The 27,955-nt window shown below is 32.8% G+C and overlaps 1 protein-coding gene across 3 annotated transcripts; it reads left to right on the top strand.

The window, feature by feature from the left end:
• On the top strand, window positions 1-27,836 carry LOC100256071 (uncharacterized). Of its 3 annotated transcripts, XM_019221981.2 has the most exons (10): window positions 1-673; window positions 828-977; window positions 1,154-1,288; window positions 1,601-1,687; window positions 2,330-2,434; window positions 18,993-19,103; window positions 19,199-19,462; window positions 26,690-27,009; window positions 27,081-27,415; window positions 27,520-27,596. In XM_019221981.2, exons 1-10 carry the CDS (start codon window positions 85-87, stop codon window positions 27,542-27,544), a joined length of 2,121 nt encoding a protein of 706 aa, XP_019077526.2. In that variant the 5' UTR covers window positions 1-84; the 3' UTR covers window positions 27,545-27,596. The 3 variants fall into 3 exon arrangements, with proteins under 3 accessions (XP_019077526.2, XP_010654866.2, XP_019077527.2); XM_010656564.3 differs by having other exon boundaries at window positions 27,081-27,836; XM_019221982.2 differs by lacking the exons at window positions 18,993-19,103; window positions 19,199-19,462 and having other exon boundaries at window positions 27,081-27,836.
• The last annotated feature ends 119 nt before the right edge of the window (window positions 27,837-27,955 follow it).

The following is a 27,955-nucleotide window of genomic DNA, read 5'->3' as shown; positions in this document are numbered from 1 at the left end:
TTGTATTGATAAGATTCTATAAGGCTTCTTTTACTTTAGTTGCCCCAAATCTGAAGCAAGGTATTGGTTAGCCCCCGCCTCTATATGCATATATTATATATATGTATGTGTGTGGATCAACCAACCTTATGGTCAGTCGTGGTTGTTGTTTTAAGAGGAAGAATGGCATTTGGAATTGAGGATGCAGAACTGGAAGATATTGAAGTGAAGTTGTTCACTTGTGCCATGCAAAGTGACTGGGAAGAAGTTGTAAGAATATGCGAGCAACACCCCAGTGCTCACAAGGCTATCATCCCTGCATCAGGGGAGACAATATTGTATATGGCAGTCTTAGATATGGAAGAAAAAATAGTTGAAAAACTGGTTGAACAGATTAGTCCGTCCGAGCTTGATGCTTTGAAGATTGGAAATGAGGAGGGAGACACTCCTCTCCATTTGGCTGCATCAATAGGAAATGTTCAAATGTGCAAGTGTATCACTGATAAGGATCGAAAATTGGTGGGTTTTCCCAACAGCAAAGCCGAAACACCGCTCTTCTTGGCGGCCCTCCGCGGTCAGAAAGAAGCTTTTCTTTTCCTACATGGAATGTGTGAGAGCTCTGAACGCCACGATTACTGTCGGAGGGATGATGGCAGAAATATCCTTCACTGCGTGATCGATGAAGAATACTTCGGTAAGCTTTTTACCACAAGTGATTTAGTCTACATAAGAGTCTTTTCTTTCGTATACTGTCCTTTCTATTGTGAAATATTTTTGTTCGTTTTATACTTTTATGTTTCTGTACATTTAATAAGGCATTTTTGTTCTTGTGTTGTTGAGTACTGCAGATTTTGCATTCCAAATAATTCATCAGTATAGAGATCTAGTTGACTCGGTTGACGAGAATGGACTTACCCCTCTCCATCTCCTGGCGAGTAAGCCCACTGCATTCAGAAGTGGTACTCCCCTCAGCTGGTTCGAAAGAATTATCTATCATTGTGAGTCTCTACATGATCTGTTCTGTGACAGTCTAATTTAACTTTGAAACTGGTACTTTGTATCGATTTTCCAAGGAATTTTCCTCTATGACAAACAAAGGAGTTGGTCATATGCAATTTATTTTTACTATTAACTATATCAAACTATTTATTGATGTCGTTATTTAATCTGCCAGGCGTGTATGTTGAGGACCTCAAGGAAGAAGAGCTTCAACAACAAAGCCCTCAGACTTCTAAGAGAAAAAAGATACTCGAGGGTCCTGAGAACTATCAAACATGCATGTACTTCGGGGACATGATTAAAACATCAGGTATGTGTGATGAAGGGAATGGCATAATTTCTAATATTTTGAAAATTGGACCAGAGTTGCGGGTCCAATCGGTTTGCCGTCAAACCGCTTGAACTATTGTTTGACTAAAAACTATGGACTGTGGGCTTTCTATTCTCAACTGACCCACTAGCCTACAAAACAAGCAAAGGACCACTAGCCTACAAAGCTGCTTTGATAAATATTATGTTAAATATATATATATATTTAACATAACTGTCAGAGGCATGCAGATCATCTTTGCATTTCTTTATCATCATAATGCTGCAACCAATTGCTACTTTAAAATTTCAGCAATTACTATATTTGCACCAAACTGTCAGAAGGATGATGATGCAGAGAACCCAAACCAAGGAAGAAAAGCAACTTCCGAGCCTCAAGGTGAGTGTTGGATCCACTTTTTTAGATTACAATTTGAAGCAACTTCAAGGAAAAATTAGTTACACCTGTATGAGGGAATTTCCTGTAATACTCTACAATAAGCTAAATGCCAACCCAAAAGAAAGTTGAAATATGCTACGAAACTTAGGGAAGATGTTAATGGAGAACATCAGATTTTAGAGAGATAATCAGAAGGTTTAAGAATCCCAAAAGAATGCTCTATTGTGTGAGCTTTGTTATTATTTATATATAATTTGTACATTGAATCTAGACAAAGCAAAGCTCTTATACACTATTATAATTTGTTAGAGATTTATATTCTGTCAAAGATAATAAGTTGTATTCTAACAGATTAAGTTTAACCAAGTAACAGAAGTAGGTAACTGATTCTAACACAAAATATAGCTTAATTTATTTGCTTCAAAAAGTTACTTCTGAATCTTCTTGGAGTTTAACTTTTTATATAATTAAGGTAATTTTAATGAACATGTCATAGTAGTATGACTGAGCATGAAAAGTACTTGTAACATCTATTTGAAGTTGGTACTTTCCAAGGATGTTTCTGCTATGATAATCAATGGAGTGGATCATATACAATTTATGTTTAAAAATATTTATTGACATTGTTATTTAATCTACAAGGTATGTATGTTGAAGACCCAAAGGAAGATGAACTTTGCCAACAACGCCCACAAACTTCTAAGAGCAAACAGAAACTCCAGTGTCCTGAGAACTGTCAAACATCAGGTGAGTGTGATGAAGAAAATTGCATAATTTCTTCATAAGCACATTTTGTACAAACATGGCATCATCACTCATAGAACATTATGTCGGTATGGCATAAGACCTCAAACTCTTCATTAGCTACAAATTATTGCATATTTCAAGCATATATGGTGAAGGGTTAACTTAAATGTTTTGAAAACTTTGTGCATGCCATATCATTGAAATTTATGTTGCATTGTGGCTTCAAAATTACCCTGTACATGGCAAATATCTACTGTATAACTAAGTTTACTATATTAATTCATAATAAGTTTTCAAGATTTTTTTATTATTATTATTATTATTTTTTTATGTTCTTGAATTTGATCATTCTTTCAACTATGAGATAGATTTTGTATGGAATGGTAGAAGACTATGGAGTAATTGGTTTAAAAGAGAAGTAAAATACTTACAAAAGAAGATAAAAATTGGAAAGAATTAAATTTTTTTTCTCCTTCACAACTTTTTTTTTTTTTTAAATGTTACATAATTTCATATTTATAAATACTCACATGTAACTAAATATAAACACCTAAAACAATATATAGAAACCATCTAGGACTTGACTACTCAATTATATAGAAACTAAAGTAAAATAAAATATTCTTCTTGGCTTTTAGAGACTAAATCTAATTTTAATATTTAGAAACTTTTAAAATTAAGTTTTACTTTCCAACATGCACCCTTACACTTGGTTTGTAACTCCAAGTAGTATCCTTAACCTTCTAAGATCTTCAAACTTGAGAAGTTTGATAAAAATATTTGTAATATGAACTTGAGATTTTAAAAATTTTAATTACACTTCATTTTTCATAGTGCACTATATAATAAAATGACATCGTGTATCAATGTGTTTGGTTTGATCATGGAAAACTTGATTTTTTGATAATAAAGTCAATGATTTCTTAATTCACACAGTAGATGCCTTGTTGCTTATAACCCCTAGTTATCAATCTTTCTTTGTATCTTTGCACTTCTCCTTTTGTATTCTTCCTTTCATTATACACCCATCTTACTCCAATTGTCTTTTTCCCTTTTGGAAGGGATTTGAGTTCCCATGTGTCATTCTTCCTTATTACTTTTATTCCTCATCCATAGCATCTTTTCATCTTTGGTCTTGAATTGCTTTTTCAAAACTTATTGGTTCACAATTTTCAAAAGACAAAAAAGGTTAGATCATTTTGATTTTAAATCTCTTGTAGATGTCTAAAACATGGTGTCCTTTTAATATTTTAACTTTTTAATGAAGATGATGTTGTTGGAACTTCATGAGTTGATAAAGGTGGTGATGAAAGTAGAGTAACGATCACTTGTAAGCTTCCAATTGTTTGTTTTTCTTCTTCATAGAGGGAAAGAGTATCATAGTGTATTCTTGAGCATCCCAATCCCATGCTTCTTCTTCATTAAACTTAACATCTCAGTTAACAATGATATTTCCATTGTTTGGATTGTATAATTTCTATCCTTTGGAGATTAAAAACTAATGAAAATATATTTTCCACTATTGTCATTTAACTTTGTTTTTTATCTGATGCATGAGCTTATGTAATGCTTCCAAATATACTTATATGTGAAAAACCCAACTTTCTTCCATTCCAAGCTTGTTGTGGTGTTTTATTCTATACACTTCAATTAGAAGAATGATTTGACAAATAACCTACACAATCAATCTCTTTTACTCAAAATTGTTTAATCATCTTCTTATTTTCGACATACCTTAAGTCATGTCAAGAATAGTTCTATTTTTCTTTTGACTACACTATTTTTATTTTTTATTTTTTTATTTTTTTTATTTTTATGGAGAATGTAAAACTATTAAAGGTTGACGAATACCATGATTTGCACAATATTGTTCAAAATTTTTTTATATGAATTCCTCTTCTCTATTGGATCTCATTGCCTTTATATTGTGGCCACTTTCCATTTCAACAAGTGCCTTAAATTTCTTAAAAGCAAAAAGTACTTATTTTTTTTTTTGTAAAAAAATACACCTAAGCTTTTTTATTTTTATTTTTAACTCAAATCGTCAATGAAAAGTAAAAAAATATTTATTATTACCAAAAGAATTTAGATGAATTGGCCAATACATCCACATTAATTAGCTCTAGAGGCTTCTTTGCTCTTGCAGTTGCTTTTTTTGAAATACTCTTCTGAGCATTTTTTCTAAGTATGCATCCTTCATATGATTAATTCAGGTGTTCTATAGAAGACAATCTTCTCACAACATTTTTCTTGCTCAACAATTTCAATCCTCCAAATTTAAGGTTCTGAATCTTAAGTGTCAAATTCAAGAGAAATCACTGACACAAGATTTTAGACATTTTACACATCATTTAAAATTTTTAACAAAGACATTCTATTTCTTGTCATAGACACATTAATGATTGAATTGACATGTTGATCTCTTATTGAGAGACTTTGATTTTTCATATGAATTTTTCTAAGAGTTGAGCTAAACTTAATATATTATTTTTCATGTTGGGCACATAGTAAACATTCAGGATGAATTGATGACTTCCATTTTCAAATGAATTAGAATTTTACCTTTTCCTTTGACTAGAATTTTGAATGTATCTCTAAAAGTGACATGATCACTTTTTGATTAATCAAGCTCTACAAACATGCTTGTATGTGATTGCTTGCTTTGAGTGTTAAGATACCATGTGTTTTTCTTTTTTATTTTCTCTTTTATATACTAACTATATGATAGGTTCTTAATCTTTCTTTTTAACATAGTCGGTGTTGGGAACTTTAGATTATTTTATCCCTTGGCCTTGGATCATATAAGGTGCTTGATATCTACCCTAGGTTTCTTTAGATTTAATGCAACAGAAAACATGGTATCTAAAATCATAAAGGAACTTAGATCTAAAGATAGAAAGAACATACCTTCGATCTTGATGCTCCTAAATCAATTCCAAGTTGATGAAGTCATCAAAGACGATTCTAAAATTGTAGAAAAACACTATGGAGCTAGTCTACCTATTGTTCTTCCCTCAAATCACATCTCTCATGGATCTAGGCATAAGAAAAGTGTGGGTGGGTTTTTTTTTGCTAGAGGATGGCTAGGTTTCCTCTCTCAAGGCTTTTTGGAATATGATAGGGAAAAGTCTAAACCTTAAACCCCTAAGGGGTTTTATATAGGGCTTTCTATGAGTTTAAGTGACTTGAGCCCAAACTGAGCTTAGGTAAACTAATATAGCCTAATTGTGCCCTAATGCACACTTATGAACCATAAACTTAAAATCTTCAAAACAAATGTGCCACCATGAACTAGGAGCTTGGGAGGGGATCACTAGGACCCATAGAAAAAATACTAGCTCTCTCAAAATCCAATTATGAAGTTGATCTAAAATTCTAATAAAGAGAATCAAATGCACTCTAGTATCCTATGAAATCAAGTGCCCTACCATCTATTGCATGTAAACTCCCCATGAACTAGTATCGATAATCTAACAAAGTAGTGTTATCAACCTATCAAGATTACCTCTTCATTCCTTGCGTTATATATCCACCTATTATGTGATGAATTGACATACTCTAACTCTAAGGAGCATATGTCAAAATCTCACTAAAGGAATTGCTATGCCCATAGTCTTCCTGATCACATGTCCTTTGGATAACCCAATGAGACATACTATCTCAATCTCATGAGATATCATAATGCCTATATTGAGAATATCTATTGTCACTAGTCCCCATCAATAGTGAACCAATTCGTAGGGACATATGACCACATTAGGGTCTCACCTATAGGTCAAATCCTATTATTGATGTTAGCTCAAGCTTAATAGCTTCTCAAGGTTGAAAGTCCATGTAGTATAGTAATTTGGTGAATCATGACAACCCGATATCTTGAGGTCATGATTCACCATAGGTCCTATCCAATGTGTAACTATACAAACTAGTGCATTCACCATGGGAAACCTAGTTTAGCGACCAAGACGAGTCATCCCTCCAATTAGGAGTTGGTGCACTATAGTCTATGCTAGATTGCCCAAATTTATGAATCAATTGTGAACAAATAATCATCTTATAAGGAACCTATGACTTGTATCTCTATGAAACTCCTAATACACCCGAGCTATGTACAATGCAAGTGATATAGGTGTGTATGCTTAGGTAGCAAATTAATGCAAATGAGATATTAAAGGAAGCTAGATACATAAATGGATAAATTTATTAATGAATTGACCATTTGTTACATCATGTCATACTTTCCAAGGTTATATTCCAACAGTTGGCTCATTTTTCCATTGTGTTACTGGAACTTCTATATCATAATCATAGTGACTGTATTTGTTATAATTATAACATTAAATTTGGGATTTGTCATACCTTTTCCTTTCATTTTGCCTTGAGTTGTGCCATCTTCCAAGTTCTCTTGATGAATATGAGTTTTGGCTTATTCTTTTATTGTTTAATGAATTGAAACCACTCTTCCTCTATCATGTTAGCCATGTCTACGACCACATCTATGAATATTAAAACTTCTTTCATCAAAGTTTTCTTCATTCTTTCCTAGTGTATTTTTGAAGAATTTTTTCTATTTTTTCATGGTTCTTCCTTTTTAATATTTTTTCATGATTTCACAATGATCCCATAAGTTGATTGATGGTCATAACATCTAAATCTTTAGATTTTTCAATGGCCATAACCATATAATCAAACTTTGAATCTAGAGATCACAATATTTTTTTCAATCACACGAGTATCATTTACAATTTCATTTAGTTATTTTAATAAATTCGCAATACCCAATAATCTAGAAAATATTGATTCCAATTCTTTTATATCGAAACCTTCATATTCTCCTTTAAGAGTTTGAAGAACTTTTTATTCCTTATAATCTTTCTTGTGTGTATTTTGTAATATCTCCCAAATTCCCTTGTAGGTGGTTGCAGTTGAAATCTTCTTAAAAGTACATTCATTCATGGCTAGATAGATTTTGGTGAGAGCTTTCTGGTCTCTTATTGGTAACTCCAAATTGCTCTATTCTCAGGCCTTAGATTTTGTTAGGTATGAAACTATTCTTAGGGCTAGTGGAAACAAAGCATTTAAAACATTACTAGGATCTAAATCTATGAGTTAAAAATGCTTATTGAAGATTTGGGTGTTCCTAGATCAATTTCTTGCAATGAAGATGATTTTCGAGTGTTGTAGTAGTCGTTGGAGATCTTGAAAACCACCGATCTTCCACTTGATGACCTTTTTTAAAGCTAAGTATTTAGATGGTAGAGATTTGCAGGGTGGAGACTAGGGTTCTCTTTTCGAAACATAAGTGATAATGTCAAAAGTTTGAAGCCTTAACTACTGAGAGGCTATTTATAATAGGTTTCCAATTGGATTAAGTGACTTGATCCCACCTTAGGCTTGGGTCACTTAATTTAACCTAAAAGGGTTTTAATTGATTAATTGAGGCTTCAATTAATTAATTAACCTAGTCTAAAGATTTTGTTTACTAGCCCTTGTGTAACCTTACGTAGTTATCAAAACGCCTTTATGCATAGAAGTGAATTAAAAACTAATCTGACCCTCATAAATTATGTCATCAAGGTATATAAACTTAAGCAGAGACCACTAAGACCCATTAGATGGTATTGAGTCCTTATGAATCTAATTCTATGGTTAACTCAACATCCTACGATATAGAGTCAATTGCACTCTAGTACCATATGTATGTTACAACGAGTCTCTAACTGGTCAAGTTTGTGACCTATTATCCATTACATATAGTTTCTTCATGAATTGGTGTTTGTAATCTAACAAGGTGAAAGCTATCAACCCCTTAAGATTACCTATATCATTCTTGAGTTATAGATCCTTTTATTGTGTGATCAATATGAAATTAGCTACCTTATAAAGAGCTTATGTCAAGTTCCACTTGAGAAACTACTATGGTCATAATTTACCTGAATACATGTCCTTAGGATTACCTAATAGGACACACTATCTCATTCCCATGAGATATCATGGTGTCTCAATTGAGAATACCTATTGCTATCGACTTCCATCAACAGTAACCTAATCCATAGGAAATATATGATCACTCTAGGATCTCATTGTAAGGCCTTTTGGATTACTCTATTACTTATGTCATGATTAGGTTAGGTGTGTTATTCTTTCTAGGGTTTTATAAACCCTATGTACACTAGAAAATGTGAATTCAAAACTTTTCTAGGATTTAGAAAATAAGTTTAGTGTGCTTACTAATGATTTGGATGTTCTCAATTTTTTTTTTCTTTCGGTAATGAACAAAACAATGTTGTTGGAAGTCTTATAGAGCCATGATCTTCCATTCAATGACTCAACCTCAAACCTTGAAACTTAGATAGTGAAATTTTTTTAAGTTGGAGGGTAGGGTTCTATTTCTCTATATGGAATATGGAGAATGTTAGAAGAAGAAGAAGACTTAAACCCTAATCCTTAAGGTGGTATTTATAAGGTTCCTATTGGGCTTATGTGACTTGAGCCCACCATAGGCTTAGGTCACTTAATCTACCCCAATGTGTTTTAATTGATTAATTAACCAAATAAGGTTGTCAATTAATCAATAGCCTAATTCAGAGATATCGTTCACTAACCCTTATGTAACCTTATGAAATTACCGAAATGCTCTTATGCACATAAGTGAATGAAAAGCTAATCTAACCCTAATAAATCATGTTATCAAGGTATATGAGTTCAAGAAAGGACCACTAGAACCTATAGGACAATATTGGTTCTTATAGAATCCAATTTTAAAGTTGATCCAACAACCCACTACAAAGAACCCTATGTAAATAACAATAAAACAATAAGTGTTCGAGCCCATGACTTGTTATTCATTGTTTATAGTCTCCTCATGAACTAGTGTCTGTATTCTAAAAAAGTGAAAGTTATCAACCTCTTAACATTACCTTTACTCTCCTTGAGTTCTAGATCCTCCTATGGTGTGATCAATTGACACATCTCAGCTCACAATGAGCTAATGTCAAGTTCCACTTAAGGAACTACTATGACCATAGTTTTCCTGAACGTATCTTTTTAAGATCACCTAAGAAGACACAATATCTCAATCCCATGCGATATCATGGTGCCTTTATTAAGAATACTTGTTGATTTATTTCATCAATAGTGTTCCAATCCATAAGAAATATATTATCACTTTAGGATCTTACTCATAGATTAAATTCATTACTAACTTTAGCATACACTCAGTATTCTCTTAAGGTTAAGAGAAAATACAAAATAGTAGTTTAGTGAAGTCATAACTACTCAATAGCCTTACATCATGATTTAATATGAATCTTGTCAAATTTGTAACCATACATACTAGTGCACTTACCATGGGATACCCATCCTGATGGTTAAGACTTGTCGTCCCTTTAATTAGGAGGTAGTGCACTACAACCTCAAATGGGTTACCTAAGCCTACGAAATGATTGTGAACAGATCATCTACTTGCAAGGAACCCCTGACTTGGATCTTTCATGCAACTCTTAAGGCACCTAATTTATGTACAATGCAAGAGATGCAAGCCAAAATGCTCATAAGTTACAATGCATGGAATAAGAATAGATAAAAGTAAAATTGAAGCCTTATTAAATAAATAATTAACTTTGAATTTGTTACATCATGTCATGTTTTTAAGGCTTTATCCTAACAACTTCCCACTAGCCCTTAAAGCATCATGTTACTATAGCAAGCAAGGTACACATTTGACACACATATGCTATCCCTATAACCATTAAAGACTCTTTGTCAATGTTTTGATGAAGGGATCCACCAGGTTTCCCACAAAAGGTATCTTCCCAACCACTATATCACCTCTTTGAACTATCTCTTGAATCAAGTAATACTTTGTTTTATTGTTTTTACCCTTTTAGTGATTCCTTGGTTCTTTAGACTATACTGTAGCCCCACAATTGTCACAAAATAGTATCATTGGTTGTACAACCAAGAGGGTTACCCTAAGTTCCATAAGAAACTTCCTAAGCCAAACAATTTATTTTGCAATCTCAAAGACTGCAATGTACTAAACTTCTATAGTGGAGTTAGGAATACAAGATTGGTTTACACTTCTCCAACTAACAACCACACTACCAGCAATAAATACAAAATAAGAGATAGATTGACAAGAATCCTTATCAGACCAATAGTCTGAATTAGTGTACCCTTTAAGTACTTGATCCCAAGAATATATTGTTCTTCTCTTATATCCTTCATTTGAAATTGAGTAGACAATTGGATCTTGATAAATGATAATAACCTTGCATCATTACACATGAGTAACATGTCATCTATGTATAAGATCATAATGACCACCATGTTTCATTGCAACTTCTTGTATATACAAGGTTCATTCTCATTTTGATCAAAATTAAAGGTCTTGACTACCTAATTGAAACATTTGTTCCATGAGTGAGATGCTTGCTTCAATCCATAAATGGATTTATGCAACTTATATACCATATGTTCTTGGTTTTTTACTATAAAACTATTTGATTGCATCATATAGATGCTCTCATCAAGATTGTCATTCAAGAATGCAGTCCTAACATCCATTTGCCATATCTCATAATCAAGATGTGTCACAATGGACATGAGTATTATGATAAACATAAGCATGGCTGCTAATAAGAAGGTCTCTTCATACTTGAAACCAAATTTCTGACTATAACCTTTCACTACAAGCCTAGGCTTATAAGTCTCAATCCTTCCATCTACTCTTTTGTTCCTCTTGTAGGCCCACTTGCACCCTATGGGTTGTATCCCTTTAGGTACTTTTACAAGCTCCCATACTTGGTTAAAATACATGGATTCTAACTTTACCTCCATAGCTCTTTGCCAAAGATGTGCATCCACATCACTCATTGTTTCATCATAATCTATGGGATCAATCCTATGTTTCTCTAGAATAGCCTCGAAAGACACTCCCAAATACATAAATTAGCCTGGTTGCATAAGAACTTTCTCACAACAATGAGACATTGGTGTATTAGAAATTGGAATGGTTGGTATTAGATTCATAGTTTTTATGTTATTATTAAGAGTCTTATTTAGTGCTCTTAAAATGTCTTCATTTCTAGTCCTATTACTCATGGTATAGTCATCTTCCAAAAATCTAGCCTTTGTACTAACAAACACCTTTTAATCGACATAGCCATAAAAGTAATAACATAACTTACAAATTGACAAACTTTTAACCCTGGTCTCAACTTATCTACCTTTGGTTTTAGCACGTGTGCTAAACACCCTCATATGAGAATATGGTGTAAACTAGGTTTACTACCCATCCATATCCTTGTAGGAGTTGAATGTACCTACTTAGATGGAACTAAGTTATGAAGATATCTAATAGTATCTAAGACATCCCAAAAAGGATATAGAGAGTGTTGAAAAACTCATTATGGATTTCACCATGTCCATAAGAGTTTGACTTCTTCTTTTTGCCACTCTATTTTGATGTGGAGTCCTAGGAGGACTCAACTTACATATAATCCCATACTTCTTCAAGAAATTAAGAATCAAACTTGACTAATATATATTCTCCACCTTGATCGGATCAAAGTTCCTTGAGGCATTTACCTAACTAGTTCTTCAATTTTGTATTAAATTCCTTGAATTTATTCAAGGCATCATATTTCCTATGCAAAGGGTAAACATAACCATACCTAGAGTAATCATCTGTAAAAATGATAAAATACTTATACCCTCCACATGCTTGAACATTAAATGGTCCTCAAACATTAGTGTGCACTAACTTTGGACATTCTTTGGCTTTAACACCCTTAGTATTAAAGGGTTTCCTAGTCATTTTACCTCTTAAATAGGATTCATAGACTTGAAAGTATTTTAAAACTAGTGAGTGTAATGTTTCAGACTTAACCACTCTTTAGATCTTATTTAGATTAATATGACCTAGGTGTAGATGACATAAATATGTTGGATTAGTGTTAGACATCTTCTTCTTTAATGAGATATGATAATTTTCAACAACATACAAGCTAGAAATAGGAGTGATATGAAAAAGATTGTAAACTAGTAGACTTGAGCAAATAAATGAATCATTCTTTCTAATAGAAACAATTTTATTGAAATAAACTAAATAACTTAATTTATTTAAATTAGAAATTGAAATCAAATTCTTTCTAGACTCAAGTACATAAAGACAATCCTTGAGTTCTAAATGTTTATTATTCTCTAATACTAAGGTAATGTCTCCCACTACTAGCACAACAATGCTCACAACAGATGCTAGTGTAAAATACACTTTTTCCTCATTCAACTTTATTTTAGTTGAAACCCTTATAAAGAATTACAAATATGGTTGTGGCCCCGAAATCTATCCACTATGAATTGGTAGAGTCTAACACTAAAGAGGATTCACCTAAAAGTAAATGAAACATACCTTTTGATTTCTTCAGGAACACAGTACATTCCTTATTTCGATGACCTTTCTTAACCTTTGGTCTTACATTTCTCAATCTTTGTCTTTCCTTGCTTGGTTTTCTTGAAAGTATTTTTCTTTTTCTTCTTATTATGAGAAGAACTTAAAAGGTTTTTCACCGTCATGTGAAAACCTCTAGCATTCTTGATAATTCTCTTAATCATTTAGAGTTCCCTTATCAGTTCAAGCAAACTCACCATTAACTTATTCATAGTGTAATTAAGGTTAACCTACTTGAGTGAATTCAATAAAGTCTCTAGGATCATATCAACCTAGGTTTCCCTATTTATCTCAACTCCAAAGATCTTCATCTCATTAAAGAGTGCAATAATGTGAATTATATGATCTTTAACCAGAGTTCCTTTTGTCATTCTAGTGTTCATAAAGAACCTAAGAGAAAATTGCATAGTTGGCTTACCCTTATCACCAAACATCTCTTATAGGTTTAAGAGAATCTCACAAGTATAATACAATAGGCCTTTTCATCCACTCTTTGCCACTAGGAATGAGTACTTTTCTATTCCTACGTGGTAAACTCTTTGGGAATGGAACGAACAATTTTTTGAGTTACTTGTTTCAATCGTTCTATTATGAGCACTATGTCTAAGTTTTTTTCCTGTCAACATAATTCAGTTTAATTAACTTATTATTAGTAAGAATTAGGGTGGTATGGTTATAAGACGTGATTCTTGTCACAAATAAAAAATTCCATGCATTAATAAAGGAAACTGAGTATTCAATGCAAGATAGTAATTAATTTAGCAAAAATGCAGTATTCTCTAACTAGATATATCTATGCCAAGTATCCTAGTATCATAAGAATCAAGCCTACTCTAAGCAGGTTATGATTTTTATTACTAGTGTATAAATTCACTCTAATTAATCAACCTACCTTAAACCTTAAAAAGTTATCCCTAAGACATTGATTAACATACCTTTTGTGTTTAGCCCTCAAACTGTTCAAGTTAGACCACTTTAGGTGATTCTACCACTTCACATTTGAGTTAAGTGTTCAACCAAGATTCTTGACATCAATGTTACCAAGTGGAAAGTTCCATCATCAGGATTAGTCACTCCTATTACAAACATATAAGTCTTGTCCATACGTCCATATCCTTTGATTCGTTGGGTCGCTCCATCTTTACGATGGTGATGGGCCTAAAATCAAGATAAGCTTGATCTTAGAGATTGCGAGCTTACCTATAGCCCTTTCCCACTTAATATTTTGAAATAAGAGACTAAGAAAATTTAGTAACCTTCTTTAAAAAAATTATCTATCATGCGATTTTCCAAGGCCCTTATTTGTTACTTGAATTGGAACATTTGTGCTAAATAGGAATTGCATTCATATTCATTGTCCTTGAACTTTCCTTTCCCAATCATAGTTCTTCTTCTCTCGAGAGGAGAGGTTCTCCTTCTCTTAAGGTGGGAGAGCCTAGAGAAACACCTAACCTAATACAATAAGAAAGTTCCAAAATGAATGAAAATTCAATAATAGCAACATCCAATTCTCAATAAATATATTTGGAAAGAATCCTCATGAAAATTTATTTTCTATAAGAAAGTCCAAAATTACCATTTTTGAAAAATATTTCATATCATATGAAATATTCAATAAAAACATAAAAGGAAATTAAATAAAAGAGGAAATCCTATAGCTATAGGGAACATATTTCTTATTTGGTGACCCAAATATTTGGATTTTGAAAATCCAAATATACTAAATTAAACTTACAACAAAAATAGGGTTAGTGGCTTTACAAAATACCAAAAACAACCTTGAAAACCCTAAAAACCCTAAAAGGTCATTGGAGTTGCCCGGAGCACTTGAAATAACTTTGGGTGTTGGAAATGACACTTGAAGTGCTTTGAGCACTAATACAACTTTGAGCATTAGAAGGACTGCTTGAGTGTTGTGATCGTTCAAGCAATATATATAGTTTCTCAAGTGTTGTGAATGCTCAAATGCTATATAGTTGTTCGAGTGCTATGGTTGCTCAAGTGCTATATAACCTCTTGAGAGTTGCAATTTATAGAATTTAAGAACAGATTTTTTCATTTCTGGCCCCCCATTTTCCCTAAAGTAACTTGCTTTTTTTGGTAGGGGTTAAAATCTTCTTATGATTGTCCAAAATGCTATCATACTCTCCATGGGTTACATAGATTGATTAAAACTTGATTTTTACATCAAAATCCTAACTCTAATAATTTGTAGTTTACAAACCAATTGATGAATAATAAAAAAAAAATGGATTTTTAAATTAATCAATACACTCCTTATAAGGTTTAAAACCTATCTAGGAAAAAATAGAGCAATCATGAAACAAAACAATAACAATATAAGGTCATCATATTAAAAGAACATAAAATCACATGTACATGCATTCATTCCTATGAATAAAATACCCTGTAAAAAATGATTAGCACACCTTAGAAAAGATTTAACATACTTTTACTAATCTAGGGCTTTGATACTAGTTGTAGGGAATTTTGGATTACTTTATTCCTTATCCTAGGATCAAGTTAGGCGCCTACTATTCTTCCTAGGGTTTTCTAAACCCTAGGCACAACAAAAAACCTACATTCAAAACTTTTCTAGGATTTAGAAAACAAGTTTAGTGTACTTACTAATGATTTCGATGTTCCTAAATCTTTTCCTTTCGATGAAGAGCAAAACAATGTTGACGGAAGTTTCGTAGACCCACGATCTTCTACCCTATGACTCAACCTCGAACTAATTAGGCTTAAATGACTTGAGCCCACAATGGGCTTAGATCACTTAATCTAGCTTAAAAGGGTTCCTAACCTAACATGACTATCTAATTAATCAATTAACCCAATCCAGGGATACCATTCACTAACCCTTGTGTAACCTTGCTAAATTATAAAAATGTTTTTATGCACATAAGTGATCCCAAAGCTGATATAACCCTCATAAATTATATCATCAAGGTATATGAGCTCGAGCGAGGACCATTGGGACTCATAGGACAATATTTGCTCCCTTATAATATAATTTGGAAGTTGCAACATCTTACTACAGGGAATGAATTACACTCTAGTGCCTTATGTAAATAACTACGAGATTGTAAGTGCTCGGGTCGATGACCTACTATCCATTGTACACAACCTCCCTATGAATTTGTGTTCGTAGTCTAATAAGGTGAAAGTTATTCGCTTCTTAAGATTATGTCTATCATCCTTGAGTTCCAGATCCTGATATGGGTCAAGTTCCACTTAAGGAACTATTATGACCATAGTTTTATTGAACACATCTCCTTAGGATCACCAAAGGGAATACATTATCTTAATCCCATGTGATATCATGGTGCCTCTTTTGAGAATACTTGTTGCTATTAGTTTCCATCAATAGTGACCTAATTCATAAAGGATTCACCAAAGGGAATACATTATCTTAATCCCATGCGATATCATGGTGCCTCTTTTGAGAATACTTGTTGCTATTAGTTTCCATCAATAGTGACCTAATTCATAAATGATATATGATCATTTTAAGATTTCACACATAGGTCAAAGCCTCTACTAATTTTGGCACAAGCTAGTATTCTCTCAAGGTTGAGAGAATATAACATAACAACTTGGTGAATTCATGACTACCTAATAGCCTTACATCATGACTCATCATAAGTCCTACCAAATATCTAACCATACACACTAGTGCACTCACCATGGGAAACTCATCTCAATGACCAAGACTAACCATCTCTCCAATTAGGAGGTAGTTCATTATACACTTAAATGGGTTGCCTAAGCTTACAAATCAGCTATGAACAAATCATCTACTTGCAAGGAACTCATGACTTAGACTTTCCGTGTAACTTATAATGCACCCAAGTTGTACAATGAAAGAGATGCAGTTTAGAATGCTTATAGGTACAATTCATGGAATAAGGATATATTAATGTGAAATTGGAACTTTATTAAATAGATAAGAAACTTGGAATTTGTTACATTGTGTCATTCTTTTAAAGGCTTTATCCTAACACTCACCTGAAGGTAAAAACCACTACTAAATTTGACACAAACTCGATATTCTCTTAAGGTTGAGAGACAATACAACATAGAAGCTTAGCAAAGTCATGACTACCCTATAGCCTTACATCATGACCCACTGTATGTCCTTCCCCATGGGTAACCATACACACTAGTACACTCACCATGGGAAACCTATCCCAATAGTCAAGACTAACCATTCCTCTAATTAGGAGATAGTGTACTACAACTTCAAATGGATTGCCTAAGTCCACAAACCAGGTATGAAAAAATGATTAACTTGTAAAGAACCCATGACTTAGATCTTCTGTGCAATTCCTAATGCACCCAAGTCATGTATAATGCAAGAGATGTAGATAAGATTGTTTATGAGAATATAATTCATGAAGCAAGGATAGATAAAAGTTAAAATTAGAATATTATTAAATAATAAATCCATATTTGTTGTATCATGTCATGCTTTTAAGGGCTATCTTAACACTCTCTTTCATATTTTTTTTTTAAAAAAACCCTTCGATTTAAGGATAAAGCAGTTTCATCTTGTGGATTTTTGTGGCATTTCTCTACAACCTCTCATGCATCTTGTAAACCAAGCCAAGCTTTTATCTTGATAATTCAATTATCATAATGGTCTTTGTTGAGTTAAGGACTTGAAATAGATACATCCCACTAACCATTTTTTTATTATTGTTTATGGTTTTTATACCAATTCATTAGAGTAGTAAGTTTGAAAGAGAAACACATACAATTATTAAAGAAGATTAAAATTATGGAGAATTAAAACTTTATTGTCTTCCACTATTCTTTATTTTTCAAAATATTAGATAATCTCATATTAGAAATACTCACACTTAAAAAATATAGAAACCTTCTAAAACTTGACTACTCAAATATAGAAACTAAAGTAACCACTCCAAATAAAATATTATCCTTGACTTTTAGGGACTAAATCTAATTTTAATATTTAAAAACTTTCAAAATCAAGTTTAACTTTCTAACAAAGACCCTATAGCCCTAACCATACAAGTAATATTAATTTATATGAGTACTAGTGTGCTTAGTTTTAATTGAAAATGGTTTTCAGATCATTTAGATGTAACAATATTTAGTTTACTCATTTTCCATGAGACATGATCTTTTTGCATTGTTGCATGAGAAATGAACAATAGAAGCTTTGATTGCATACCAACTTAATTCCTTGGGTATAAGAAAACATACCACACTATCAAGCCTTGACTACCAAAAGTAGTCTTACATTAATGGTGATGAAACAACAATAGACATCAAAAACAAACTTTAGCTTAATGAGTTTGAGAAGATTAGGTTTTTAACATACATATGAGAATGTTTGTGTGATTCCATGTAATAGTTAGAGCTAGTGAGTTGGTTAAATGATTAATAAATATAATTCATCTAGCCCATTCCTAGAAATCTAGTAGGTAAAGTAGGGCTTAATATGAGGGACACAATAGGCCTCAAATAATACTCACAACCTTAATACTAACAACACTAAAGGCATGTATCATATTTATATTTCTTTATTTTCATAATGCTACACCTAATTGTTACTTTATAATTTCAGCAACTAGTATATTTCCATCAAAGTTTTGGAGGTGTGAAGATGCAGAAAACCCAAGAGGAAGAAAAACAAATTCTAAGCATCAAGGAGAGTGGTAGATCCACTTTTTAGATTACAATTTAAAGCAACTTCAAGGAAAAATTAGTTTTACTTCTATGAGGGATTTTTCTAGACAAGTCTACATAAGCTAATTTCCAATCTACATTTTCCAAAAAGAAACTTGCAACTTATAGATTAATGTATTTGCTTCAAAAAGTTACTTCCAAATATGCTTAGAGTTTAACTTTTTTTATTTTTCATTTTTTTATGATTGATGTTTTAATCAACATGTCATAATAGTGATTGAGCATGAAAATTTCCAGGTAAATATATATATATATATATATATGAACCTAAAATATGTTTGAATAAATGAAGTTCGACCAATTCCTATATATTTTTTTGTCTATAATACTAGTATTTTTTGTTCTCAATATTCAAATATACTCTTCAATTACTAAAACATATGCTTGTAGCTTACCAATCAATGAATCGAACTCAAGAACGAATGTTGCCACCAAATTATGATATCTGCTTCAAATTCATCAAGTTTGCATACACAACAATGCTGGTCTTCTTAGGAATTGGTATCACACCATCTTACCTATCTAATTTTATATTTTTTTGTTCTTATTTAAAATAAAGGCTCAAAATGTGCTTTTGTTTTGTATGTCTATCTCAGGATTTGAGAAGATAAAAAAAATAAAAGATATGAAAAAGAAACATTCAAGGGCTCTTCAGCTTGTAGATGAACTACTCCAACATGGGTCAAAGTCTAAGTATAACATTAAAGAGCAACCACGACCAAGTAACTCTTCTCCTTCAGATACTAACCAAAATGTGAAAGAAAGAAGTTCTTCAGTAAAATATGAAAAGAAAAAAGATGGGGAAAACGAATTTTCACTTGCTGGAAGTTCCTCAGAAACTACTAATAAGAAAGACGAAGGTTATTTTCTCTTTTCCCTCTTAACTTTTTAAATGGCTTGTTGTTTTTTCTATCCTCTAAATAGTACTTCATTATTTTAGAGTTACTTTTTCACTTTGGAGTTTCCTTCACAATGGCCCATTTTGTGATGAAAGAGCATTCCACATCCTTTGTCATAGTCCTACCATGTTTTTTATGCCTTGGATTTTGTCATTATCATCATCAATCTGCATGTTTTCATTCTTTTGACATGACAAGAGAGTTGTAGTCACTTTGTGTTTGTTCAAGAATGTCTAAGATTTGAAACTTATACAAAGCTAACCAAACCTAAAACAAAACAAATAGAAAACTTAAAAAAGATGGAATTAAAGCACTTATTAGATTAGAGTGGCTAAGGCATGACAAAGCGTTGTCTTTAATATAGATCTACTCTTTTTTGAGATTAGTCTCAAATGCACTAGGGAACTGGTGTCTTACCTCTAGGATTCAATAGCCAAAACCTTTTCTAAAGTGCACTTTTTTTACAAGGTATGTAAAACTTGAGCAATAAAATGGTTGAGTCTTTAAAGAACCTCCAGAAGATGTATGGGATGAAGGGGTTGCAAACATAGATGTAGAAAAAGAAAGGTTGTAACATGATATAGCATCAGTAAGGATGTAACACAATCTCTTATGGCTACAAGAAACTTGGTTGTTGTACAATCGGGATGAAAAAATGTTGAATGGAGCAGGGTTGAATGCAATAATCGATTTGGGTACAATAGTAGACTTGGACGTTGCAATGGAAATGGTTAACATGAATGTAACATGGATGGAATAATGCCTCAAATGCTATTATAGTGAATAGTAATAGAGAAGAGCAAAGGTAGGCAAAGTAGTAGGCAGAGTTAGAGAATAGTGAGAAAGTAGAGCCAAAGAGTAGTGAGATAGTAAAGCTAAAGAGTTGTGAGAGAGAAAAAAAAAGAGATCAGTAAAGCCTTCAATAAGAGACTCTAAGGGTGCTGGGAACCTTAGATCCCTCTGTTTGCATACCCTAGATTGTATAGGTGCATGTAGACTACCCTAAGCCTCTAAATCCTATGCAAGAGAAGCAAAAAACATATTTTTACAAATCTAAGATCTATAGAAAATGCATTAAAAACACTTTACCTCTTATTCAAATGTTCTTAAATAAATTCCGCTCAATGAAGATGAAGAATTCAAAAGTCTTCTACACCCAAGATCTTTTACCCAATGACTCAAACCATGATCTTGGCACTCCAAAGTGTGGGCTTTGGAAGAGAGGAATCCTAGTCTCTCTTTCTCTCTGAAGGTAAAAGATAACCGCCTCTCAAATGTGATGGAAGCCCTAAACCCTAAGGGGGTATTTATAGGGTTCTTCTATTAGGTTTAAGTTACTTGAGCCCACCAAGGCTTGGGTCACTTAATCTAACCTAAAATGGGCCCTAATTGATTAATTAATCACATAGGGCCATCTAGTTAATCAATCAGCTCATTCCAAAGAACTTGTTCACTATTCCCCATGTAACCTTGTGCAATTACCAAAATGTCCTTATGCACAAGAGTGAACCCAGAGGCAATCCAAGCCTCACCATGCCATCATGGTATATGAGCTCAAAATGGGAACCACTAAGACCCATAGGAGTATTGACTCCTTTAGAATCCAATTTTGAAGTTGATTTAACATTCCACTAAGAGAATCAACTGCACTATAGTACCTTATATAAATAACAACGAGACGTAGCTCGAGTTTGTGACCTACTATCCACTACATACAAACTCCCCATGAACTGGTGTTTGTAATATAACAAGGCAGTACTATCACCTATCAAGATTACCTCTCTAATCCTTGAGTTATATATCCCACTTAGTATGTGATCAATTGATATACTTTAGCTCTAAGGAGCATATGTCAAATTTCTACTAAAGAAAATGTTATGACCATAGTCTTCTAGATCACATATCTTTTGGATCACCTAAGAGAACACACTGTCTCAATCTATGAGATATCATGGTGCCTATATTTAGAATACTTGTTGCCACTAGCCTCTATCAACAATAACCTAATCTATAGGGGTATATGACCATCTTAGGGTCTTACCCATAGGTCAAAGCCTCCTATTGACTTTGGCATAAACTCAATATCCTCTCAAGGTTGAGAGTCAATGTAGTATAGTAACTCGATGAATCATGACAATTGATAGCCTTACATCATAATTTGCTATAGGTTTAGACCAGTGTGCATTAGATGCACTAGTACTATCACCATGAGAAAACCATCTTTAGGGCCAAGATAAGCCATCTCTTCAATTAGGAGGTAGTGCACTATAGTCTCAGATGGATTGCCTAAATCCATGAATCGATTGTGGACAACTGATCACTTTGCAAGGAACCCATAACTTGTTGAATCATGACAATTGACAGTCTTAAATCATGATTCACTATAGGTCTAGCCTAATGTGCATCAAATGCACTAGTGCACTCACCATGGGAAAACCATATTGAGTGCTAAGATAAATCATCCCTCTAATTAGGAGGTAGTACGTTACAATTTTCGATGGATTGCCTAAATCCATGAACCAACTATAGACAGCTCATTACTTTGTAATGAACCCATAACTTGGATCTTCTATGCTTCTCCTAATGCACCCAAGCCATGTGCAATGCAAGTGATGTGGGCATGTATGCTCAAATAACCAATTAACGCAAATGGGATAATAAAGGGAAACTAAGAAACATAAATAAATAAATTTATAAATGAATCTCTATCTATTACATCATGTCATGTTTTCTTGGGTTCAATCCCAATAGAAGAAAGGGGCATATTTATAAGTAAAGTTTAACGAAACACTCTTATAAAAACTTCATGATGAAAAAAATAAAAATTAATTCAAATAATTAATTTCATGCATTCTAGCTTACTCATTCAAACATTTGTGACATGTTCTTATCTCTAATTAAGAAGGCTTGCCCAAGACTCTAGAATTGAGGGTAACCAAGTCAAGGAAATAAAAAATATATTAATTTTCACTTTATAAAAAGTTGTTGGAATTGTGCAATTATGTAGGAGGGCCTTACACGATGCATGCGAATGATGCACATTAAAGTTTCCTAGAATAGGCTACTTGAAATCCCATTGGAATGGTCTTTAACCCCATGGGTGTGCAAGAATTAGGACACTATATAAAAATAAAAAGGCTTAAATCCCTTTCAAAAGTGTGATTGACAACTTTTAACTTTTGTACTCAAAACTCACACACACACACACACACTCTTCTTTTATTCCCCTACAAAGTGAACGAGTAAAGAAGAAAATGACTAGAGAAAAGCTAGAATCCAATGCATCAATACTATTGTCCATAGGCTATGAGTCAACCTTAGGATAAATAAGTTTTAAGTTGTAGAAACTTGGCAAAAAAGAAATTTCTATGAACTAATGTTTCTTTATGTAATTTAAGAAACCTATTATCCACATTGGTCTCTTAACTAAGAGTTATGCATAATGCGTTGGCACAAGTAGGCCATGCGCTCTACCTAGATATTCATGAGAGCTTTAGAGAACCTGCTTAAGTTCTTATAAAACTACTCTCATATAAGTGAATCCATCAAGTGTGTCCTAAAACTAAACATACCATCCATAAGGAATATGGTATTCATTAAGAGTAAATACTCATTCTCAATCATTATAGAATACGCTTCATCTACACTTTAGGGATGGACTCTCAAATATGTATATATAGTAAATACTAATTTTCAATCATTACAGACGTGTTTTATCTGCACTTTAGGGATGGACTTTCATATATATATATAGTTGATAGAGCATCTCACAGTCAATTGTCCTTCCCATTAAATATCTTACTCTTAGCCTTAGCTATTGTAACTTGGCTATCATAATACATAGACACAAATGGTGTTGGTCTTATCTATAAAAGGATATATGCTAAGAGGTTTCTAAGCCACTTTTCCATAGAACTTTCCTTCTCAAAGGTAATAAACTTAGTTTCCACAATAAATCAAGTAATAGAAGTTTGTTTAGCATATTTCTAAGAAACTACACCTTCTTTAAGGGTAAAAACATATCCACTAGTGGATTTCATCTTATCTGAATAAAAGATCTGATTAAACTCACTACATCTTTCAAGGACATTAGAAAATCCACTATAGCATTGACCATAGTCAATGGTGCCTCTCAAGTACTTAAATGCTCTATGAATAGCTATCTAGTGATTTTGATTAGGCCTTTAGTTGTCTCAACTCAATGTTTCTACTGCATAGGCGATGTTAGGTTTGGTACAATTCGTTAAATAAATTAGGCTCCTGATGGTCTAGGCATACTCAGTTTGGGTCATACTATATTCTCTATTTTTCTTCAATTAGTTGGGATCATAAGGAATTGGCACTAGTTTACAATCAAAGTATTCAAACTTCCTTAACATCTTCTCAACATAATGTTCTTGAGAAAGTTTAAGCCCAATAGGTGTTCTAATTATCTTGATTCCTAGAATTATCTCTACATTTCCTAGGTCTTTCATGTTAAACTTAGATCATAAGAATTTCTGGGTCTTATAAACAACCTTTAGGCTAGTTCCAAAGATTCACATGTCATCAACATGTTGGCAGATGACAACACTTACGTTACCCTCAAATTTAGTATAAATACTTTTATCAACATCATTAATAGAAAATCCATTAGTTACCAACATGTGATCAAATTTGTTGTCCAACTATTTAGGTCCATGTTTCAATCCGTATGGTAATTTAACCAACATACATATCTTCTACTCTTTTCTCAGAACCACACAACCCTCTGTTTGGCCCATATAAATTTCCTCTTCTAATTCCCTATTCAAAAACGCAGTCTTAACATCCATCTAGTATATCTCCAAGTTATGAGTGGAAGCTAGAGTGATCAACATTCTAATTGAGGATATTTTAGTCACAATGGCAAAAGTTTCAAGGTAATTTACACCATTTCTTTCTATAAACCATTTGTCAACTAATTGTGCCTTATACTCCTTTATGGACACATTTGGATCTAACTTCCTTTCAAAGATCCATTTACAACCTATAGTCTTTACACTAAGAGGTAAATCCACTATTTCCCTTGTATGGTTATACATGATCAATTGATTAGTTTTCTCTCATAAGCTCAAGTATTTCCTAAACTTACCAATATTGTGTTCATTATGTCCTTTAAGGTCTTATTTTTTCCTCTCTAGTACTTCATTAGATTTAGGGGAATAAGGATTAGTAGTGTCATAAATGATCCCATGATATTCAAAGAAAAGTTAAAGGGTTGGACTCTTGTACTCACCTAATGCTATGCACCATGGTCATCAATAATCCAAATCCTAGGCACATTAATGTACTACTCATATATTAAAATAAATGCAATTTATCCAAGATACACAATTAAATTCAAAATAAATATTTTATTAGAAAAGTAGCTTTCAGATAATGCAATCACAACACATATATCATCTTTTTTTTTTTTTTTTTTTTTTTTACCATGGGTTTTGATCTCTAATCACAATAACGAATAATTAACAACCCACATGACACCTATGAGATATGTGTAGTTCGGTAATCATACCAATTTCTTTTCAATCACATAATAATAATAATGATGATGATGATGATAACGACGACAACAACGATGATGATGATGAAAATTTCAAACAAAAAACTTATATATTGTCATGTAGATGGAAGCTTTAATGTTAACATATTTTTAACATCTTTCAACCAACAATGTTTGCATATGCAAATAAGAGAGAATTATTGTACCATATTATAAAGAGTATTACTAACGACAAAAAAAAAAAAAAAAAAAAAGCCCTACTATTGAGTCCTGAAATTTCTCATTTTTCCTCATTCTTTGTCTCCACACCCTGAAACGTGAGTTCTTCACCAAGTGTTATCCATTCTCCCCATGTTCGTATTTATTTTGTATAGGCTTTACATACCCAGATTGATCATATATCTTGTTCTTTCTTATGATCTAGAATATTTATAGTCATATTCCTAATAACTTTGCTTAATTATAAAAGGAAAATTAATTTTCGTAAGGAATTACCAATACATGAAATATTTGATACAATACTCTTTTACCAAAAACGACAATTTTCAAGAACAATGGACTCCATCTTGAATAAAAATTCTTGTCATAGTTGGTTTTTTTTTTCTATATTATATTCTCTTTGGCTCTTCTAGATATCTCTATTGGAGCTTTGACTTGTCATGGTAGAAACTTAAATATTAGCATATTGGTGCAAGGATGGCTCTTCTAGATATCTCTATTGGAGCTCTGATTGGTCATAGTAGAAACTTAAATATTACCATATTAGTGCAAGGATACAAAGATGAAACAATCAAAATGATAAAAAGATACATGGAGTTTTAACATGGTTCAACTAATCATAATTCATGGATAAAAAATAATCATTCTACTATATAACAAAGAATATTATAGAAGATAAAAAAATAAGTATAACTACTAAGTCCTAAAATATTTCATGTTTCTCACCCTTTGTACCTATAACTTGAACCAAGAGTCCTCCCTCCACCACGTATCACTTACTCTTTTTTATATCTATAGATATTCTATATGAACTTTATATATATGTTCACCCTCATCTTATTACTTTTTCCTTCTCATGACCTAAAATAGTTATAGAGATATTCCTAATAACTTTGTTTATTCTAGAATAGGCTAATTTCCCTAAGGAGTTACTAATACATGAAATATCTTATATAATATTCTTTTATTAAATGAAATGTATACTAAATAGGTATCAGAGACATATATAGTATAGTAAAATTTAGATAAAAACTATCTTACCGAACTCACAACTACTCTCCACTCTCACTCTTACCCATCTAGATTTAAACAAATAAATATGTAGAGATTTTAAACTCAAATTCATACAATCCCCTCTCACTTTTCTACCTTTGCTACAATCAAGCAAGTATATAGTAATTTTAAACTCAAACAAGTGTTACAATACTGTTTCTGCGACCAATTCCATCTCTTTTAGAAAATCTTATCACGAGTTCTCTTCTCCACAAAGTTCTTTAAGTAAAAGGAGTTTAACGAGATAAGAATCTAGTGAAAGGAGTCCGAGATAACATCAATGAAGTCCAAAATTTCAGGAACACAAATGCATCTCATATGCAACACTAGGTTGAGCCTCCCAAACTTTTAATTTGACCTTTTATCCTGAATTGGATATGTGCTTCTGGCAGAAAAAAAGAACACACCAATATTAATTGCAGCAAAGAATGGTGTGAAGGAAATGGTGGAGAAAATCCTTGAAGTTAATCCAGTTGCCATTAATGACAAGAACGAAGAAAAAAAGAATGTAGTATTGTTAGCAGTGGAGAATAGACAGCCTGAGGTGTATGAGCTCTTAGTTAAGAGAAAGTTTCGGAAAGATAGTGTGTTCCGAGCAGTTGACAACGACGGGAACAGCGCATTGCATCTGGCTGCAATGTTAAGTAATTATCAACCTTGGCATATCCCTGGAGCTGCATTGCAAATGCAATGGGAAATGAAGTGGTATAAGGTATGAGATTTGTGTAGTGTGTAGTATTAGAAACTTTTTTCATTCTGACCAGAATCTCAAATTTAATCTAGTATGTCAAGGATTCCATGCCACCACATTTCTTCACTCATTACAATGACAAGAAACGCACTCCAAAGGAGATCTTCACGGAAGCCCATTCTGAACTTCTGAAGAAAGGAGGCAAATGGCTGAACAGCACTTCCAGTTCCTGCTCCGTTGTTGCAACCCTCATTGCGGCCGTTGCTTTCGCCACAGCTGCCACTGTGCCAGGCGACTTCAATGAAAATAATGGGAAGCCAAATCTTGCACACCAATCAGCTTTTAATCTCTTTGCAGTTTCATCACTAATTGCTCTCTGCTCTTCAGTGACTTCCCTGGTCATGTTTCTGGCGATTCTCACCTCTAGGTACCAAGAGGATGATTTTCATGAGGAATTGCCTCGGAAGCTTTTATTTGGTTTAACTGCTCTATTCGTATCAATTGCAGCTATGTTGGTCTCTTTTTGTGCAGGACACTTCTTTGTCCTCAGAGATGAACTCAAAAATGCTGCCCTTCCCGTATATGCAGTTACCTGCCTTCCAATATCATTTTTTGCTATAGCCCAGTTTTCCTTATACTTTGATCTTGCGTGGGCTACTTTTAGGAAGGTACCACAACGAAGTTATAAGATGGATTTCTAGGATTTGATGGTTAAATAAATATGTTTGTATGTGCTTTGTGAGTAGCTGGGATTATGGTTTTGATGTGTTTTTGCTTGTTTTGTTTCTTCTACGTTTCTGAACACTCATGTCGAGGAAGAAAATTTATGGAATGACCATTAATTGTCCTTACAATATGTCTCTCAATTTCTTTGTGAATGATATAAGTTTTAGAGATTTATGATATACTGTAAATGTTTGAAATATTATTTATGGCTTAAAAATGAAAATGAATTTCTTTGTTACTA

Source organism: Vitis vinifera, chromosome 9 (genome assembly GCF_030704535.1).
Source record: "Vitis vinifera cultivar Pinot Noir 40024 chromosome 9, ASM3070453v1".
Lineage (NCBI taxonomy): Eukaryota > Viridiplantae > Streptophyta > Magnoliopsida > Vitales > Vitaceae > Vitis > Vitis vinifera.
This window is presented reverse-complemented; position numbering and strand designations above follow the sequence as displayed.

Bases quoted from the DNA above. Each gene is read 5' to 3' on its own strand.
- LOC100256071 (XM_010656564.3), top strand. From the start codon at position 85: ATGCATATATTATATATATGTATGTGTGTGGATCAACCAACCTTATGG. The intron at 1,289-1,600 runs GTATGTGTGATG...TTAAAATTTCAG, and splicing joins GGACATGATTAAAACATCAG to CAATTACTATATTTGCACCA. The intron at 19,104-19,198 runs GTATCACACCAT...TGTCTATCTCAG, and splicing joins GCTGGTCTTCTTAGGAATTG to GATTTGAGAAGATAAAAAAA.